The sequence below is a fragment of the Pristiophorus japonicus genome, chromosome 24 (genome assembly GCF_044704955.1).
Source record: "Pristiophorus japonicus isolate sPriJap1 chromosome 24, sPriJap1.hap1, whole genome shotgun sequence".
NCBI lineage: Eukaryota > Metazoa > Chordata > Chondrichthyes > Pristiophoridae > Pristiophorus > Pristiophorus japonicus.
Window position 1 is genome coordinate 11,431,917 of NC_092000.1, and position 20,856 is coordinate 11,452,772.

Below are 20,856 nucleotides of genomic sequence, written 5' to 3' on the forward strand. Positions count from 1 at the left end.
ATATAGAAAAATAAATGCTGGGAATCTGCACTCTGACGTATGTCAGTCAACATCCAAGAGGAAAACATAGGTTAAAGTGGCTTGGATTAGGGCACCAAGCTGCACAGGCCCAGATGGACTCATTCTGTGCCGCAATTTCTAGAGCGTTTTAAAGATTCTTTTAACCCGTTATTCTCTCAGAGGGTTGTAAATCTGTACAGTGTACCATGTACAGCAGACATCTCAAGTTGCAGGAGATATATCACCAACGATGTCTTCGCAAGATCCTACAAATCCCCTGGGAGGACAGGCACACCAACATCAGCGTCCTCGCCCAGGCTAACATCCCCAGCATTGAAGCACTGACCACACTCGACCAGCTCCGCTGGGCAGGCCACATAGTCCGCATGCCAGACATGAGACTCCCACAGCAAGTGCTCTACTCGGAACTCCTTCATGGCAAACGAGCCAAAGGTGGGCAGCGGAAATGCTACAAGGACACCCTCAAAGCCTCCCCACTGACACCTGGGAGTCCCTGGCCCAAGACCGCCCTAAGTGGAAGAAGTGCATCCGAGAGGGCGCTGAGCACCTCGAGTCTCAACGCCGAGAGCGTGCAGAAAGCAAGCGCAGGCAGCGGAAAGAGCGTGCAGCAATCCAGTCCCACCCACCCCTTCCCTCAACGACTATCTGTCCCACCTGTGACAGAGACTGTGGTTCTCGTATTGGACTGTTCAGCCAAAGAACTCACTTCAGGAGTGGAAGCAAGTCTTCCTCAATTCCAAGGGACTGCCTATGATGATGATGATGATGTAGTAAATCTGTGGAATTCGCTGCCTCAGAGAGCTGTGGAAGCTGGGTCATTGAATAAGTTTAAGACTGAGATAGACAGTTTCTTAACTGATAAGGGAATAAGGGGTTATGGGGAGCGGGCAGGGAAGTGGACCCGAGTCCATGATCAGATCAGCCACGATCGCATTAAATGGCAGAGCAGGCTCGAGAGGCCAAATGGCCTACTCCTGCTCCTATTTCTTATGATCTTTGACCAAGCTTTTGGTTACCTGCCGTAATTTCTTCTTGTGTGGCTCGGTGTCAAATTTATCTGTCTTGTCTGATAACGCTCCTGTGAAGCGCCTTGGGACGTTTTACTGCGTTAAAGGCGCTATATAAATAAAAGTTGTTGTTGTTGTTGTACATTTCATGAACCTTGAACTGTTCACAGCATCACCTGTGGTCATCGAGGGTATGGTAGCGTAGTGGTTATGCTACTAGTAATCCTGGGCTAATGATCCGGAGACACCAGTTAAAAAAAATATGGAATAAAATAACTAATATCAATAGGTTTTACTGATTGTAACCCGGAATAACAGAATTCAAACATCACGGTTGGTAAGGACTGACTTTTGGCAAACTTTGGTGGACATCCGTCAAGAGCTTGCTCGAACAGGTCGCGCGCCCTTTCCAGTTTCTTCCCACCGTACCGGTCGATGAATTTGGTTAGATAAGTGTTCCAAATATCGTAGACGTTGGGCCATTTGAACAGGGCGATCCCTCTCTCGTAAGCCTGAAACAACAAAGCACCATTAGTTATGTAGCAGGGAAGAGATCCTTCCGCCCAGTTGGCTTAGTCGATGAACGGCGAGATACTGGGTCATGCAGAACAGGAAGGTCACAAAAGCAAAATATTCCAGATGCTGGAATCGGAAATAAAAACAGAGAATACTGGAAATCTCAGCGGGTCGGGCAACATCTGTGGAGAGAGAGAGAGAGAGAGAGAAAGAGAGTTAACGTTTCAGGTCTTCGTCAGAACTGGCAAATGTTTGAAATGTAACAGATTCTTAAGGAAGTGCCGGGGCACTGAAAGGGGGAGGGGAGGAGAGAACAAAAGGGAAGGTCTGTGATTGGGTGGAAGACAGGAGAGATTAGAGACACAAAAGGGATGATGGGGCAAATCGAGATGGTAATGGCACAAGTTAGGAAACAAAAGATGAGTCTAAATAGGGTATGAATGGCGGAATTAAAACCAGCTGCCATGGGAAACAAGGAGAAAAATAAAGTTCCTGGTCTAATCCTTGCTCTGAGGTGACTGATCTTATAGCTGGATTGGCAAATGAGGCACTATGACTGGTATCACTCTGGACGGTGCAGGAGGGAGAGTCAGCTGGTCTGCCTGCACCTGCTCTCACCCCAGTTACCATAAGGAGCTGAGCGACCCAGTGACGCCTGCCAGAAAGTGTCCAGCCATGAACAGCAGGGTCAGGCCCACTGTGACATCTGCCCAAAAGCCTCCCAAAACTCACTGTCCACGCTGAAACGTAGAATGTACCGCACGGAAACAGGTCCGTGCCGGTGTTTATGCTCCTCACGAGCCACCTCCCACCCCTCTTCATCTCACCCCATCAGCATAACCCTCTCCCCCTTCTCCCTCATGTGTTTATCCAGCTTCCCCTTAAATACATCTATCCTATTCACCTCAACTATTCCGTGTGGTAGCAAGTTCCACGTTCTCTGGGTAAACAGGTTTCTCCTGAATTTCCTATTGCATTTATTAGTGGCTTTCTTATATTTAAGGCCCCTAGTTTGGACTCCCCCACAAGTGGAAACACTTTTTCTACGTCTACCCTACCATAACTCACAAGAGTTAGGAGCAGGAGTCGGCCATTCGGCCCCTCGAGCCTGCTCCACCATTCAATAAGATCATGGCTGATCTTCGACCTCAACTCCACTTTCCTGCCCTATCCCCTTATCCTTGGATTCCCTTAATATCCAAAAATCTATCGATCTCGGTCTTGAATATACTCATCGACTGAGCCTCCACAGCCCTCTGGGGCAGAGAATTCCAAAGACTCACCACCCTCTGAGTGAAGAAATTCCTCCTCGTCTCAGTCCTAAATAGCCGACCCCTTATCCTGAGACTGTGACCCCTGGTTCTAGACCTCCCAGTCAGGGGAAACATCCTCCCTGCATCTACCCTGTAAGAATTTTGCATGTTTCAATGAGATCACCTCTCATTCTTCTAAACTCTAGAGAATATAGGACTAGTCTACTCAATCTCTCCTCATAGGACAATACCCCCATCCCAGGAATCAGTCTGGTGAACCTTCATTGTGCTCCCTCAATGGCTATCAAACCTTTTCATAATCTTAAAAGACCTCTATTGGGTCAGCCCTCAGCCTTCTCTTGCCTCATAGGCAGTCCCTCGAAGCGAGGATGACTTGCTTCTACGCCAAAAAGGGATGAGTTCACAGGTGTTTCAATGAAGGATCTAATATTCCAGATCCCGAACTACATCTTGGAGGGTGGAAGATGCCTGTGCGTGGATCTTTTAAACGTGGGGTGACTGTTGCACACCAGCCACCACACGGGCTTGACAGAGCTAGGTCTTGGTCCAGTGGCAAGGATTACCCAAGACGACTGGAGACCAGCTCTGCTGCACGGACCTAGTGCGCACACATATCGCAGTGTGGGCTGGTCCGTGCTGCCCCTGGGCCCTCGCCTCTTCTGGGCCCCAGACTCACGCCTCCCCTGGGCCCCGGTCATTTCCATCTACAAACTCTTGCTCCTTCACCCTCCTGCTGTGCCTGCCCGCACTGCAATCAGCGACCTGGCTTCGCAGCCATCTCCCTCCTGCAGCAGCACGCGCTGCTCCCTGCAGTGGTATACCCGCCGCACACTGCTCCCTCTGATGACCCTGGCCTGCTGATGGTCTTGCAGGCTGGGACCCTGCTCCCTCTAATGCAGGCTCTTCAATTCACTAACGGGGCCTTTCTACAGTAAATCACAGTTAATCCTCTTCAATTCACTAACGGCCCCTCTTGTCTCGAGAAAACATGAGGGCCACTCGGGCAATGTACTGGGCGTTCGTAACCCAGCGGAGGTCAACTTCAGGGCAGGAAGAAGAAAACTGGAGAACAGTAAACAGAACAAAAAGGAGCATGTGCAGCAAGCGTTACTAAAATCATCCAGTGGCAACCTTCGTAGAGGAATTGATCGCGTGGGACAGAGCACAGTGAAAATAGCACACGAGTGGGCTACAGGCTGGGCATTACAACAACTTGCATTCATATAGCACCTTTAGCGTAGTAAAATGTCCCAAGGTGTTTCACAGGAGTGTTTTCAAATCAGAACCGAGCCACATAATGGGATATTAGGGCAGGTGACCAAAAGCTTAGTCAAAGAGGTAGGTTTTAAGGAGCGTCTTAAAAGTAGGAGAGTGGGGTAGAGAGCGGAGAGATTTAGGGAGAGAATTCCAGAGCTTGGGGCCCAGGCAGCTAAAGGCACGGCCGCCAATGGTGGAGCGATTAAAAAAAAAAATCAGGGATACAAAAGAGGCCAGAATGTGAAAAGTGCAGAGATCTCGGAGGGTTGGAGGAGGTGACAGAGATAGGGAGGGGAGAGGCCATGGAGGAATTTGAAAAGGATGAGAATTTTGAAAACGAGGAGTTGCATAACCGGGAGCCAATGTAGGTCAGCGAGCACAGGGGGTGATGGGTGAGCAGGACTCGGTGTGAGTTAGGACACGGGGCAGCGAACACAGGGGGGTGATGGGTGAGCGGGACTTGGTGCGAGTTAGGACACGGGCAGCGAGCACAGGGGGGGGGTGATGGGTGAGCAGGACTCGATGCGAGTTAGGACACGGGGCAGCGAGCACAGGGGGTGATGGGTGAGCGGGACTCGGTGTGAGTTAGGACACGGGGCAGCGAGCAGGGGGTGATGGGTGAGCGGGACTTGGTGCGAGTTAGGACACGGGGCAGCGAGCACAGGGGGGTGATGGGTGAGCAGGACTTGGTGCGAGTTAGGACACAGGGCAGCGAGCACAGGGGATGATGGGTGAGCGGGACTCGGTGCGAGTTAGGACACGGGCAGTGAGCACAGGGGGGGGTGATGGGTGAGCGGGACTCGGTGCGAGTTAGGACACGGGCAGCGAGCACAGGGGGTGATGGGTGAGCGGGACTTGGTGCGAGTTAGGACACGGGCAGCGAGCACAGGGGGGGTGATGGGTGTGCAGGACTCGGTGCGAGTTAGGACACGGGCAGCGAGCACAGGGGGTGATGGGTGAGCGGGACTTGGTGCGAGTTAGGACACGGGGCAGCGAGCACAGGGGGTGATGGGTGAGCGGGACTTGGTGCGAGTTAGGACACGGGCAGCGAGCACAGGGGGGGGTGATGGGTGAGAGGGACTCGGTGCGAGTTAGGACACAGGGCAGCGAGCACGGGGGGGGTGATGGGTGAGAGGGACTCGGTGCGAGTTAGGACACGGGCAGCGAGCACAGGGGGGGGTGATGGGTGAGCAGGACTCGGTGCGAGTTAGGACACGGGGCAGCGAGCACAGGGGGGGTGATGGGTGAGCAGGACTCGGTGCGAGTTAGGACACGGGCAGCGAGCACAGGGGGGGGTGATGGGTGAGCAGGACTTGGTGCGAGTTAGGACACGGGGCAGCCGAGTTTTGGATCACCTCCAGTTTACGTAGGGTAGAACGCGGGAGGCCAGCCAGGAGTGAGTTGGAAGAGTCAGGTCTAGAGACGATTGCTTGTAGTCGTCTGCGGACAATATAAAATACTGCTCCTGGGCTCACGTTTCAGCGAGGAAACTATTGTTTACAACAATCTGAAGAATTGATTGGCTGGTGCATAATTGGTCCTGGTCAAATCAGATTGGATTATCCCTCGCAGACACGATGGGCCGAATGGTCTCCTGTGTGACTCTATCCTCAACCACACCTGAATGAGAATCAAAATGTTGCTCTACCAGACGCTGTGATTTAAAAAAAAATCAAATTATGGATGCTGTGCTGTGAATCACAAACTAGAAGCAACCCTGTGTTACAACAGCCAGAGGGTCCAGGCTCACAGGATTAATGGCAAATCGTTTAACTGGCTTGTCAAACGGAATGGAGATGATAAACTGCAAAAGCTTTGTTGGGATGGGGACGGAGGACCCAAATGGTCTGTACGAGACTCCTTATCTCGATTCATATATGACATGGAGGGAAGTATTTCTGATGTATTTTACACTTGCTGATGACCACTCTAGATTGCTTAGTAAAGTTTAGCTGGAATTCACTCCTCTGCACTGTGTCATTCGATAAATCGCAGAAGACAGGCAAGCTATAAACATAGAAACAGCACCAGTGCCCCCCCCCCCCCCCACAAGCCTGTTCCGCCATTCAATTGGATCACGGCTGACCCATAGCTTAACTCTATCTCCCCCCCTTGGTTCCGTAACCCTGAATACCTGTGCCTATCAATCAATCGCAGTTTTGACATTTTCAGTTCTTCTTTCCTCCCCCCCCCCCCCCCCCAGCCTCAACAGCTTTTTGGGGCAGAGAGTTCCAGATTTCAGATTCCAAAATCCCAGGGAGGATGTTTTCCCCCCTGGCTGAGGGGAGTCTAGAACCAGGGGTCAGAGAGTCTCAGAATAAGGGGTCGGCCATTTAGGACTGAGATGTGGAGAAACTTCTTCACTTGGAGGACGGTGAATCTTTGGAATTCTCTACCCCAGAGGCCTGTGGAGGCTCAGTCGTTGAGTACATTAACGGCAGAGATTGATAAATGTTTGGATATTAAGAGAATCAAGGGATATGGGAATAGTGCAGGAAAGTGGAGTTGAGGTAGCAGATCAGCCATTATCTCATTGAATGGCGGAGCAGGTTCGAGGGGCCGAATGGCCTCCCCCTAAGTCTTGTGCTCTTATTTCCACTACTGTGTGTGAAGAAGTGTTCCCTGACATCAGCCCTTGAACAGCCCAGCGCTAACTTTGAGGCCTCCCCACCTTTTAAAGGGCTTTAAAGTTCTGCCTGGTTATGCATGGTCAGTAAATTGCACGTCATTTGGCTTCTGTTACTGCCGGGTCTATGATGGGGAAATGAATGGAAAGGCGGCTGATGCCAGCACCAACACAAACCAAAAACAGAAATGAACCTCCCATGCAAAGGGAGGCCACACATCGATTATAAAACATCAAATGCCAGGGCGTGACGTCCAGACTGCAATCTAATCTCAGGGAGTCATGACCAATGCGCAGCAGTCTGGAGGTCCCGCTCAGGCTGCTCACCGGTTGTTACATGGAAGGCACTGCACATGCGCGGAAATTTGAATGGGCTGCGCACCGAGTTAAAGGGACAATGCACAAAAAAAAAATGGGAACGTTGGTCATGAATATATTTAAGCTGGAGATAGACAGATTTTTGAACGATAAGTGAGTCAAGGGTTAAGGGCAGCGGGCAGGGAAGTGGAGTGAAGGCCATGATCTTATTAAATGGCGGAGCAGGCCCGAGGGGCAAAATGGCCGACTCCTGCTCCTATTTCTTATGTTCTTATATGACGGTCAGATATTGTTCAGGCTTCACCTTTTGAGCCACACCACCCGAATCCTTGATTAGATTATGGGCCCTGGACAAGCTGGTGTGCTTTGTTCTCCGTTTCTGTAATAAGTTACAGGATCCTTTCTCTCAGCTGGCGACCTAACGTCGAGCATCCTAGTTTTACATCAAGCAGGTCGCATTTAAAAAAGTTGCCGTGCCCTCAACCTTGTACATTTCACTGGTGTAAAGGTCGCGTTCAAGTTTTATACCAGACGCAAGAGCCCAAACCCATCTATCCCTTTAGCCATGTCAGCCGTGGCTCAGTGGGCAGCACTCTCGCCTCAGAGTCAGGAGGTTGTGGGTTCAAGTCCACTCCAGGGACTGGAGCATGAAAATCTAGGCTGACACTCCCAGTGCAGTACTGAGGGAGTGCTGCACTGTCGGAGGTGCCGCCTTTCAGATGAGAGGTTAAAACCGAGGCCCCGTCTACTCTCTCAGGTGGACGTAAACGATCCTGTGGCACTATTGCGAAGAAGAGCAGGGGAGTTAACCCTGGTGTCCTGGCCCAATATTTATCCCTCAATCAACATAACAAAAAAAAACATTATCTGGTCATCATCACATTGCTGTTTGTGGGAGCTTGCTGTGCACAAATCGGCTACCGCGTCTCCCACATTACAACAGTGACTACACTTCAAAAGTAGTTTCATTGGCTGTAAAACGCTTTAGGACAACCGGTGGTCGTGAAAGGCGCTATATAAATGCAAGTCTTTTTTTTTTTAAACTTCAAGATTTATCGGTAGAGCATCGAGCCAAGCAGCTGTAGCGGGCTTTTCTGAGCCAACTTCTCAGACACTCCCTTCTACACGGTGAGCAAGCGGCAAGATAGCCAAGGTTAGAAACGTAGGCTGCAACTTCTGATCAATGTAACTTTGATCTTAAAACAAATCTTTAGACGGGGAAAACTTTCTAGAGAGAACCTCAAGAAGGAACACAAACGATGTGGGTAAGATTCCGCCATGATTCACAAACTGCAAGAGCAGCGCGCAATTCTTTCTGTGCTTTTTCCTTCTGGCTTTGCCAGTGCTCACGAGGCAGCAACACGAAGTAGCTGTCGCGTTGTACGCCCATTGCACGCATTACCGAATCCCATTGCAACACTCGAAGCTAAAGTGGCTGGCAGACAAGGCACCAGGAAGTAAAATAAGCAAATAAGTTGCTACTTTGCATTCTGGCAAACGGAAGCAAAACACAAAACACCACCAAACGAAACAGGTCGTTTTTCTGATCCGACCGCCCGATCCTGGCACTCTCCCCAGCAAGGCTTCAACACCTTTGGGAAGAAGATAATCCCAGGAAACTCGAGAATCCACGTTTCCCATGTACTGATAACTCGAAATCGTTTTTTTGCTCAAAATAACACTAAATCGTACAACAATTTGAATGAAGGTCAATAACACTTCACAGTAGGAATTTAATGATTAAAATAATTGAAAATCTCATAATTTACGTTGGGCAATTTTGACATAAGGGACTGCAGTTCTTATCTGCCGGAGCTCAGCGGGTCGCACTCTCACCTCCTTAAAAAGAGTTGCATTTATATAGCGCCTTTCACGACCACTGGACATCTCAAAGCGCTTTACAGCCAATGAAGTACTTTTGGAGTGTAGTCACTGTTGTAATGTGGGAAACGCGGCAGCCAATTTGCACACAGCAAGCTCCCACAAACAGCAATGTGATAATGACCCAGATAATCTGGTTTTTGTTATGTTGATGGAGGAATAAATATTGGCCAGGACACCGGGGATAACTCCCCTGCTCTTCGAAATAGTGCCGTGGGATCTTTTACGCCCAGTCGACGGGGCCTCGGTGCAACGTCTCATCCGAGAGACGGCACCTCCGACAGCGAAACGCTCCCTCAGCTCAGCCTAGATTTTTGTGCTCAAGTCTCTGGCGTGGGACTTGAACCCACAACCTTCTGACTCTGAGGCGAGTGTGCTGTCCACTGAGCCACTGGCTGACACCTTAGTTAGATGGCCGTTGGTTCGAGAACCCCCCCCCCCTAGTGCGGTGCTGAGGGAGCGCTGCACTGCTGTGGCTGGGGTCGAGGCCAACTGTAGCACCTCCAATCACCTCACCAGCTGAGGTCAGAGTGCAGCGCTCGGTGCAATGGGATCGAGGCTGCGGCCTCCTTGCTCTGCGTGGTTCAGTTTAACAGCGGTGTACTGCACTATCGGGGGAAGGAGTGGAGAGAGAGCGCATGTGCAGCTCTCACTTGTTATTCATGCCCATCGAAAAACACGACACACCGAGGAGCCAGGAGGACAACAGTTTTAGAGGGTACATCAAGCATTAAACCGAAAGTAATGGCAAACCAAGCATCATTAAACCATTATTGCTTTGGGTTGGAAACTGTTGCTAGGATACGACAATAAAAATCTGCATGAGGGATAGAGTAACGACATTCGATATTGGAGACCTACATTTATTTTTTGTCATTTTATGTATATTGACATTCAAAATGCAATTTGTGTGTGTAATTATTAATTCTGTGTCTTACACAGTCGTCATAAACACTATAAAATGCAGAGCTAAATTGGTAATGAATGCAGACTAGCGATGTTTACACCCTTCTGTGCCCCGGTTTGGGTCATAAGCTGGGCAGCTTTTAATTGGCAGCCTGCAAGTACAATGCCCCAGACACAGCATGACAAAGGTAGTCCGCATGAGCATCAGACAGCCCTTAGACTCCAAGCTACGCGGCGTCAGTGAAACATAGAAAATAGGAGCAGGAGTAGGCCATTCGGCCCTTCCGAGCCTGCACCATCATTCAATATGATCATGGCTGATCCTCTACCTCAACACCATAGTCCCACCTTTTCCCTCTATCCCTTGATGCCTTTTGTGTCTAGAAATCTAACTATCGCCCTCTTAAATATATTCAGTGACTTGGCATCCAGTCTTCTGAAGTAGAGAATTCCACAGGTTCACCACCCTCTGAGTGAAGAAATTTCTCCTGATCTTGGTCCTAAATTCCTTACTCCGTATCCTGAGACTGATGTAGCGAAGTGATGTGTTTTAATAGAGCTACCAAATCCAACCAGTCAAGAGGCAAGCTTGGTTTAAACACAACTATTTCTATAACCTGACAGCATGAATTCAGCAATAAGTGTGCGCCGATATTTCTCCCTTCCAATTCTCTCCCCTCCCGCTCCTGAAAACACTCTCTTGGACTGCGGTACGCCCTGTGATGGCAACAGCCCTGTCGGCCTCGGCTCAGTTGGTAACACTCTTGCCTCGGAGCCAGCCCTGTCTGCCCTCTCAGGTGGATGGAAAATTTGCTGACCTCCGCCTGGGCAGCACTCTCGCCTCTGAGTCAGAAGGTTGTGGGTTCGAGTCCCACTCCAGGGGCTTGAGCACAAAAATCCAGGCTGACACTCCCAGTGCAGTGCTGATGGAGCTCTGCACTGTCGGAGGTGCCGTCTTTCCGATGAGACGTTAAACAGAGGCCCCGTCTGCCCCCTCAGGTGGACGTAAAAGATCCCATGGCACTATTTTGAAGAGTTATCCCCGGTGTCCTGGCCAATCAACATCACTAAAAACAGATTATTTGCTCATCATCACATTGCTGATTGTTGGAGCTTGCTGTGCGTAAATTGGCTGCCGTGTTTCCTGCATTACAACAGTGACTGCACTTCAAAAAGTATTTCATTGGCTGTAAAGCGCTTTAGGACGTCTGGAGGTCGGGAAAGGCGCTATATAAATAGAAGTTCCTCTTTTTCTTTTTGGCCACTCTCCTGTTAGAATTCAGGCAAATATTGCTGCCAAACTAGTCACCGTGCGAGAGCATCACGGCCAAGCACCCCCTGCTTCTGACAATGTCCAGAACCCTACGTCTCATGGCTCTCAAGAATGAAGACAATCCCTTTCTAACGGCTTTGCAAAGGAGGAGTAGTGGCATAAAGGATAAACATAAGAACATAAGAATTAGGAGCAGGAGTCGGCCATTCGGCCCCTCGAGCCTGCTCTGCCATGGCTGATCTTCTACCTCAACTCCACTTTCCTGCACTGTCCCCATATCCCTCGGTTCCCTTAATATCCAAAAATCTATCGATCTCCGTCTTGAATATGCTCAAAGACTGAGCCTCCACATCCCTCTGGGGTAGAGAATTCCAAAGATTCACCTCCCTCTGAGTGAAAAAGTTTCTCCTCATCTCCATCCTAAATGGCCGACCTATTTTATTCTGAGCCTGTGACCCCTGGTTCTAGACTCCCCAGCCAGAGGAAACATCCTCCCTGCATCTACCCTGTCAAGTCCTGTAAGAATTTTATATGTTTTAATGAGATCACTTCTCATTCTTCTAAACTCTAGAGAATAGAGGCCTAGTCTACTCAATCTCTCCTCATAGGACAATCCCCCCCATCCCAGGAATCAGTCTGGTGAACCTTCGTTGCACTCCCTCTATGGCAATTATATCCTTCCTTGGGTAAAGAGACCCAAACTGTACACAATTTTGTTGTTCAGCCACCTAAGAACTCATTTTAAGAGTGGAAGCAAGTCCTCAATTCCGAGGGATTGCCTCTGATGATGATGACACAATACTCCAGGTGCTGTCTCACCAGGGCCCTATATAATTGCAGTAAGACCTCTTTACTCTTATTCGCAAATCCTCTTGTAATAAAGGGGAGAGCCACATTTGGAGGGCCATGGGTCTCAGCACTTCTCTCTCGGAGTCGCAGCTAAAAGTGCCTGGACTTTCTCCCTAGTGTTTGAACCTTGAAAGAGGCACAATCTTCTGCAGATCATGTTAACATTCATCGCCAAACTAACCCAACTACGAGAATGGAACTCTGGTGTCCTGTGCCGGAGAGGCCCAACACAGATAGAAAAACCGTCACGCACCTTGAAACTTTCTTCAAAGTAGCTGTGCTCTGCTAGGAACATGGCATAATTGATGATGATTTGAGGCGTGGCAATTCGGAGGTCGATAATCCTGTCGTACACCGCCTTGGTGGACTAGTTTGGAAATGAAAAATGAAAGACATGCGCAGGTTAACGAATCAAGAGTTTTATAAAAAGCCATCCCATTTCCCCTTTGTAATCTGCACCGGGCAAAAGCCCGAGATATCTAGGACGTTCTTTATCCATATGGCACACACCACTTTGAAGGGAAACTTATGAACAAATTGCTGGAACAAAGAAGGCTGAGGGGAGACCTAATTGAGGAGTAGAACATTAATGAGGGGCCTGGATAAAAAGGACCTATTTCCCTTAGCAGAGAGGTCAACAACCAGGGGGTATAGATTTAAACTAAGTGGTAGGAGGTTTAGAGAGGAGTTGAGGAGAACTTTTTTCACGCAGAGGGTGATGGGGGTCTGGAACTCACGGCCTGAAAGGGTGATAGAGGCAGAAATCCTCATTTAAAAAGTACTTGGATGTGCACCTGAAGTGCCGTAAGCTACAGGGTTACGGACCGAGAGCTGGAAAGTGGGATTAGGCTGGATAGCTCTTTGTCGGCCGGCGTGGACACGATGGGCCGACTGGCCTCCTTCTGTGCCGTACATTTATCTGAAAAGGCAGCCCTGTGATACTGTTTGTGTTAGAGACTGTAAAGTGTGGACAAACAGAAAAGATCTTATCCGCAGTACACGGTTAAGGTATGCTCTCCCCATCGAATGTCTGGGTGTGAAATGATGCATGGTGTGCCTGCAGAGGTGCAGCTGGGACCCAAAGTAATAAACTGGAGTAAGATTACATTTTTAATAGTCTAGCTGCGAGTTCTGCCCATTCTGAGCTAATGCAGGCAACCAGGGCCCCACTGTATTCGCGCCAAACGCCACAGTTTAAAACAAAAGCATCAAATTGCACAATGAAGTTAAACTTTAATGCTTTTTCACCATGCACACATTTGTGCATAAAGTAGAAACAGGCGGAGTCGGAGGCCGGACTTATTCTTTAGTCACCTTGAAAGTACCGAGACTCTCCTCCAGATCCGCTAGCATGGACCAGACTTTCAGCGACTTGTACACTCGGTTCTGCACGGGTTCCGTGGAATCAAAGTACTCGGCTTTCTTTGACGGTACTGCGGTGGCTCTCTGCGAGGCAAAAAGTACATCATAAAGGTTTCAATTGCTCCTCTGCTCTTTCCACCTGCGCGTGCACACAGAGACAGGTGGGGGGAGGGGGGAGACAGAGCCAGGCGGGGGGAGGGGAGAGAGACAGAGACAGACAGGCCGGGGGGGGGGGGGGGGGGGGGAAGAGACAGACAGGCGGGGGGGGGTGGGGGGGGGAGGAGAGGGAGAGAGACAGGCGGGGTGGGGGGGGAAAGAGAGACAGGCAGGCGGGGGGGGGGGGGAGGGAGAGAGACAGACAGGCCGGGGGGAAAAGAGACAGACAGGCAGGGGGGGGGGGGGGGGGGGGGGAGGAGAGGGAGAGAGACAGGCGGGGTGGGGGGGAAAGAGAGACAGGCCGGGGGGAGGGCGAGACAGAGACAGGCTGGGGAGGGGGGGGGGGGGGAAAGAGAGACAGACAGGCGGGGGGGGGGGGGGGGGGGAAAGGAGAGAGAGACAGACAGGCGGGGGGGGGGGGGGGGGGGGGGGAGGGGGAGAGAGAGAGAGAGAGAGAGAGAGAGAGAGAGAGAGAGAGAGAGAGAGAGAGAGAGAGAGAGAGAGAGAGAGAGAGAGAGACAGGCGGGGTGGGGGGGGGGGGGGGGGGGGAAGAGACAGGCAGGGGGAGAGATAGAAAGAGAGAGAGACAGGGTGACAGACAGACCGAGACAGGGACAGACAGAGACAGACAAGAACAAGCAATGGGTGCAGTGAAATATTTCCAGCGGCTTTAGGTCCGATTACCCTGGGACTGTACCAAACGGAGACCGCTTTCGGTGCCTTCCATTAACCACTGGCATTGGCCGATACTCCAGTTATACATCATACTTTATTTTAAAAATGAAAAAGTACTTGAATTGTGAATGTAAAACAGACTTTGGTTGGTTGTATTGGAGGCGTGTTTAGTTGACTTGTAAAAGGCTATAAACCCACTGGCTGAACGACCATCAGCAGGAAAGCAGGTCAGAGTCAGAGGGCAGTACCCTCAGAGGGAGCCGTGCTTCCAGCTAGTTCCATACCCCCACCTGGTGGCTCAATGGTGCAACTGCAGTACTGCCCAATAAAACCTGAGTGAGGACTGGATGGGGTAGAGGAGTGCGATTAAAGCAGCTGTGGTCGGCCATGTCCAGTTTTGCTCCAGTCTTCCTTTGGGCTGAAAATCTCCGACGTGTAAGCCAAGCTCCAAACAGAGACACCATGTCTGGGTCGGAGATAAGTCTGCACTACAAGCTCCACTCCCACTCTTGACACCTCTGTCCTCAGCCTGCCATGCTGTTCCAATGAAGCTCAACGCAAGCTCGAGGAACAGCACCTCGTCTTTCGATTTGGCACTTTACAGCCTTCCGAACCGCCTCCTTTCGCATGACAGCAGTTGATGATTCTGCCATTGGGCGTGCACTTAAAGAGCCTTGACCGACAGGGCTACGGACCAAGAGCTGGAAAGAGGGATTAGGCTGGGTGGCTCTTTTTCGACTGACACGGACACGATGGGCCGAACGGCCTCCTTCTGAGTCGTAACTTTCTATGATTCTCTGATTCTCTCACTGCCCATGATTTTGGCCTTGGGAAAGGCAGCGAACTTAAACCCCTAAATAAACATTACATTCACTAAGACACACAGTGTTTTAGAGACAAAACTAGATTTGAAAGCAATCCTGGGAAATTTAGCAGGACACTCATCGCTCAGCATACCCTCAGCAATCGAAGTGCCTCATCGTAGTTTTCGTGCCGTAGCTCCATTTCACCATATTCGCACCAAACCCCGGCGAGGTCGTCAACGTGCTTGAAATTGACTTTTGTGGCTTTTTCAAATATAGTGCGAGCCTGAAACAGAAGCACAATGTTTGTCTCAGAGTCGAATTGGAAACCCCCGAATCATCCAGCTCCTCTAAAGCTTTAACAACTTGTATTTATATAGCGCCTTTAACTTGGCAAAATGTCCCAAGGCGCTTCACAGCATTATTAAAAGACAAAAAAAAAAAAATTGACAACGAGCCATAACAAGAAGAAATAAGCGCAGGTGACCAAAAGCTTGGTCAAAGAGGTAGGTTTTAAGGAGCGTCTTGAAGGAGGAAAGAGAGGCGGAGAGGTTTAGGGAGGGAGTTCCAGAGCTTGGGGCCCAGGCAACAGAAGGCACGGCCACCGATGGTTGAGTGATTATAATCAGGGATGCTCAAGAGGGCAGAATTAGAGGAGCGCAGACATCTCGGGGATTGTGGGGCTGGAGGAGATTACAGAGATAGGGAGGGGCGAGGCCACGGAGGGATTTGCAAAGGACGATGAGAATTTTAAAATCGAGGCGTTGCTTAACTGGAAGCCAATGTAGGTCAGCGAGCACAGGGGGTGTGGGTGAGTGGGACTTGGTGCAAGTTAGGACACAGGCAGCCGAGTTTTGGATGACCTCAAGTTTACGTTGGGTAGGAAGCCGGGGTAGGAAGGTGGGAAGCCGGGTGGGAAGGTGGGAAGCCGGGGTAGGAAGGTGGGAAAGGAAGCCGGGAAGCCGGGTAGGAAGGTGGGAAGCCGGGGTAGGAAGGTGGGAAGCCGGGTGGGAAGGTGGGAAGCCGGGGTAGGAAGGTGGGAAGCCGGGGTAGGAAGGTGGGAAGCCGGGGTAGGAAGGTGGGAAGCCGGGGTAGGAAGGTGGGAAGCCGGGTAAGGAAGCCGGGAAGCCGGGGTAGGAAGGTGGGAAGCCGGGGTAGGAAGGTGGGAAGCCGGGGTAGGAAGGTGGGAAGCCGGGGTAGGAAGGTGGGAAGCCGGGGTAGGAAGGTGGGAAGCCGGGGTAGGAAGGTGGGAAGCCGGGGTAGGAAGGTGGGAAGCCGGGGTCGGAAGGTGGGAAGCCGGGGTCGGAAGGTGGGAAGCCGGGAAGCCGGGGTAGGAAGGTGGGAAGCCGGGAAGCCGGGGTAGGAAGCCGGGAAGCCGGGGTAGGAAGGTGGGAAGCCGGGGTCGGAAGGTGGGAAGCCGGGTAAGGAAGCCGGGAAAGGAAGGTGGGAAGCCGGGGTAGGAAGGTGGGAAGCCGGGGTAGGAAGGTGGGAAGCCGGGGTCGGAAGCCGGGAAGCCGGGGTAGGAAGGTGGGAAGCCGGCCAGGAGTGCGTTGGAGTAGGCGCATCTGGATACAACAGAGGCCCAACTTACATCCTGAATTTGACCATTTTCCTCGTAAAACTTTGCAAACGAAACCCAGAGCGAATGTGGCTTCCCGGTGGCTTTCAAGGGGTCGACCGTCTGCACCGCTTCCGTGTAAGTGTTTATGATCTGTGACGTAGAAAGAAAAAAACAATAATTACACAAACGACGATTAATCCCAAAAGCTTAATTCTCCACCGTTTCAAAATAAAATGAAGTAGTCCGATTAAGACGTGGCGTGGTAGTCTTACGGAATCCCGAAGCACTGTGTCGCAACTAACATGGTGCTCCCAAACAATGTATCGTCAAGTTTGTAGGGGGGGGGGGGGGGGGGGGAATAAGTGTCAGCCATGATCTCATTGAATGGCGGAACAGGCTTGAGGGGTCTTCCTATGTGTCTGTGAAGCCACCTCACTCCTGGCCGTTGACAGCCCCACGAGTGCTACGGAGTCTTGAGTTGCGCTGGAAGCCTGCTTCGATGTGCGTTGTTAACGCTACCGCTTGGTCGCGGGAGTTACGGCCGCTCCAGGAGCCCGCTTGCTCCTTGGGAATGGTTGGCTCGATGGGGGTGGGGGAGGGGGGCTAGTCTGTGGAGTAGCCGCCGCTCCGGCACTTTAGAACAGGTGCAAAGTAAGGAGATCGGCCGATCGCTGGAGGCTTCACAAGCGTTTGAGCGATGTTGACGGAATGATAAATATTGGCCCAGGACACCGGGGATAACTCCCCTTGCTCGTCTTTGAAATAGTGCCGTGGGGGATCTTTTACATCCACCTGAGGGGGCAGACAGGTCCTCAGTTTAACGTCTCATCCCCAAAGAAGGCACCTCCGACAGTGCAGCACTCCCTCAGCACCGCACCGAGGGTCAGCGTGTGTGCAAGTCCCTGGAGTGGGACTCGAACCCACAACCTTCCGCCACAGCGAGAGTGCTGCCCACTGAGTCGCGGCAGACACAGGAGGAGCAGCGCAGAGAGAGTGGTTTTAGTAAAATGGGATCGTTTACCACCTCACCGAGTTTCACAAATTGAATCCAAGACTTCAGCTCATTGTCAACTTGGAAGCAACATAAACGGGCGATGGAATTGAAGCCGTTTTATGTGCACAATCCTGCCTATCCAGCATTTTTTAAACAGCTGCTGTTTCTCATGCAACATGGTTCATCATTTAATGACTTGGGTCGTGGGGTTTACTTCACAGAGGGAAGTCAGATGACTCCGAGACGAGACCTGGGTATCATGGCACATCAGCTGGCATGCAGGTACAGCAGGCGGTGAAGGCGGCAAATGGCATGCTGGCCTACACAGCGAGAGGAATTGAGTATAGGAGCAGGGAGGTCTTACTGCAGTTATACAGGGCCTTGATGAGGCTACACCTTGAATAGTGTACACAGTTCTGGTCTCCGAATCTGAGGAAGGACATTCTTGCTATTGAATGAGTGCACTGAAGGTTCACCAGACTGATTCCCGGGATGGCAGGACTGACATATGAAGAAAGACTGGATCGACTAGGCTTATATTCTCTGGAATTTAAATGAATGAGAGGGGACCTCATAGAAACATATAAAATTCTGACGGGACTGGACAGGTTAGATGCAGGAAGAATGTTCCCGCTGTTGGGGAAGTCCAGAACCAGGGGTCACAGTCTAAGGATAAGGGGGAAGCCATTTAGGACCGAGATGAGGAGAAACGTCTTCACCCAGAGAGTGGTGAACCTGTGGAATTCTCTACCACAGAAAGTTGTTGAGGCCAGTTCGTTAAGATATATTCAACAAGGGAGTTAGATGTGGCCCTTACAGCTAAAGGGATCGGGGGGTATGGAGAGACAGCAGGAATGGGGTACTGAAGTTGCATGATCAGCCATACCATGATCATATTGAATGGCGGTGCAGGCTCTAAGGGCCGAATAGCCTGCTCCTGCACCGATTGTCGAAGTTTCTAAGATTAGCACTGCTCACCTCCCGCGGTTTCCCTTCGTACAGTTTGACGCGCTTATGCCACTCGTGTACGTTGTGTGGATTCTGGCGAAGCAGCACGCTGTTCAGGAGGAGGGGCCGCCGGGTTATCAGCTGCTCAAACCTAGCCAATCGCAGCTCCAGGTCGATATCATCTGGTTTAAAAACAGCCGGCCAGGTTAGACAGAAATGGGAGCTGCTGTTCCCCGACCACGTCCGCGGGAGACGCAGTGAAGGGCTCATCGTACACGTTAAAAAAAAAAACCTCGGGACCTTCCAAAGCGCTTCAGGGCCAACGAAGTACTTTTTGGAGTGTGGGAAACGCGGCACAGCAAGATCCCACAAACACTAATGTGGTAATGACCAGATAATCTATTTATTTTTTTTAAATAAAAGTGCTCTGATTGAGGGATAAATATTGGCCAGGACACCGGGGAAAACTCCCCTGCTCTTCTTCATAGTGGCATATGTTCTTTTACGTCCACTTGAGAGAGCAGATGGGGCCTCGGTTTAATGCCTCGTCCCAAAGACGACAACTCCGACAGCGCAGCACTCCCTCAGCACTGCACGGGAGTGTCAGCCTGGATTTGTGCCCAAGTTTCTGGATTTCTCCTTATTTGGCTTGGTGTCAAATTTTTGCCTCTGAAGCGCCTTGGGACATTTTACCACGTTAAAAGGCACCATATAAATACAAGCGCTCCCTCAGCACTGCGCTGGAGTGGAGTGTCAGCCTAGATTTTTGTGCCCAAGTTCCTGGAGCAGGACTTGAACCCACAACCTGCTGACTTAAGAGGCGAGAGTGCTGCCCACTGAGCCACGGCTGACAATTGCAGCATCAAGGAGTACCCCCAGAGAGAGATAACCCACGGGGACATCAGATGGTGTAGATTCAGATCAACTTGGAACTTGTGCAAAGAGTGTGAATGGTCGTTTGTCGCTCAACTGTCCTTTGGAAAAGGCCCGGATGTGATTTCTAACCAGTGGGAAATAATAATTCTGCAAATATAGGGTAATATAGAATAAATGAGGCATACAGGAAAGTCTTTTGAGGCACAAAGACTTTATTCAGAAGTCACTTATGTGCCAAAATCTCAGACTGATTAATTCCTTGAGCAAGCAAGCAGCAAAAACTTGTATTTATATCGCATCTAACGTAGTAAAATTACCCAAGGTGCTTCACAGCGGTGTTAGAAGACAAAACAAATAAATTTGACACCGAGCAACATAAAAATAAATTACAGATGACTAAAAGCTTGGTCAAGGAGGCCGGTTTTAAGGAGCGTCTTAAAGGAGGAAAGAGAGGTAGAGAGGCGGAGAGGTTTAGGGAGGGAGTCCCAGAGCTTGGGGCCCAGGCAGCTGAAGGCACGGCCACTAATGGTTGAGCGATTATAATCAGGGATGCTCAAGAGGGCAGAATTAGAGGATTAGTGGGGCTGAAGGAGATTACAGAGCTAGAGAAGGGCGAGGCCATGGAGGGATTTGTAAAGGATAAGAATTTTGAAATTGAGGCGCTGCTTAGCCGGGAGACAATGTAGGTCAGCGAGCACAGGGGGTTATGGGTGAGCGGGACTTGTTGCGAGTTGGGACACGGGCAGCCGAGTTTTGGATCACTTCTAGTTTACTTAGGGTAGAATGTGGGAGCCCAGCCAGGAGTGCATTGGAGTAGTCAAGTATAGAGGTAACAAAAGCACGGATGAGGGTTTCAGCAGCAGATGAGGCAAGGGCGGAGACGGGCGATGTTACAGAGGTGGAAATAGGCGGTTTTAGTTATGCTGTGGATATGTGGCCGGATGCTCATTTCAGGGTCAAAGTTGCGAATAGTCTGCTTTAGCCTCAGATACACGCTAGAAAAAAAAAAGAGAGGAACACGTACAAAGTAAAGCAAGCTTTACCTTCCTCATTTTGGCCCATTTCTGCCGTCGTTTCCATCTTGGCTGCAATCATGCTCTCCTCAAACTGCGCGTAACTATCAAACACTTGTGTGAAATCGCGGACCGTCATTACGGTCTGTATTGCCTCCTCATACACGTCTCGGGCCTACAGGGAGAACACAAGCGTCTCTTTTGTTTCTGCATTGAAAATCAGAAAGGGGGAAAGCAGCAGGATTAAGGTGTAGGGATGGGAGGGGGCGGGGTGTCTGTGTGTGATCGTGTGTCAGTATTAAGGTGAGGGGCGCGCGAGTGAGTGAGTGAGTGAGTGAGTATGCATGCAGGAGTACGGTGAAGTACTGTGTCTCCGTCCAAGACCAAGGTGAAGGAACTGGTGCCTGTGTGTGTCTGCGTGCGCGCCTTCCTCATTAGCATTCCTTCAAAACATTACACGCTTGAATTCAGATTCCTCCTATTTTATATCTTGTACGAGCAAGTGCACCCGACGATGTGACGGATCATTCAGCGAGGGGC

The 20,856-nt window shown here is 50.6% G+C and overlaps 1 protein-coding gene across 1 annotated transcript in view; it reads right to left on the reverse strand.

Annotated features, from left to right (window-relative positions):
- xab2 (XPA binding protein 2) overlaps nt 1-20,856 on the reverse strand; it is a 52,915-nt gene that overhangs the window by 14,131 nt on the left and 17,928 nt on the right. The window contains exons 7-13 of the mRNA XM_070867251.1: nt 20,347-20,491; nt 18,458-18,609; nt 16,516-16,635; nt 15,079-15,210; nt 13,243-13,374; nt 12,182-12,295; nt 1,378-1,540 (exon numbers count right to left, since the gene is read on the reverse strand). Of these exons, the coding sequence (XP_070723352.1) occupies nt 1,378-1,540; nt 12,182-12,295; nt 13,243-13,374; nt 15,079-15,210; nt 16,516-16,635; nt 18,458-18,609; nt 20,347-20,491 (958 nt within the window). The remainder of the gene's footprint in view (nt 1-1,377; nt 1,541-12,181; nt 12,296-13,242; nt 13,375-15,078; nt 15,211-16,515; nt 16,636-18,457; nt 18,610-20,346; nt 20,492-20,856) is intronic.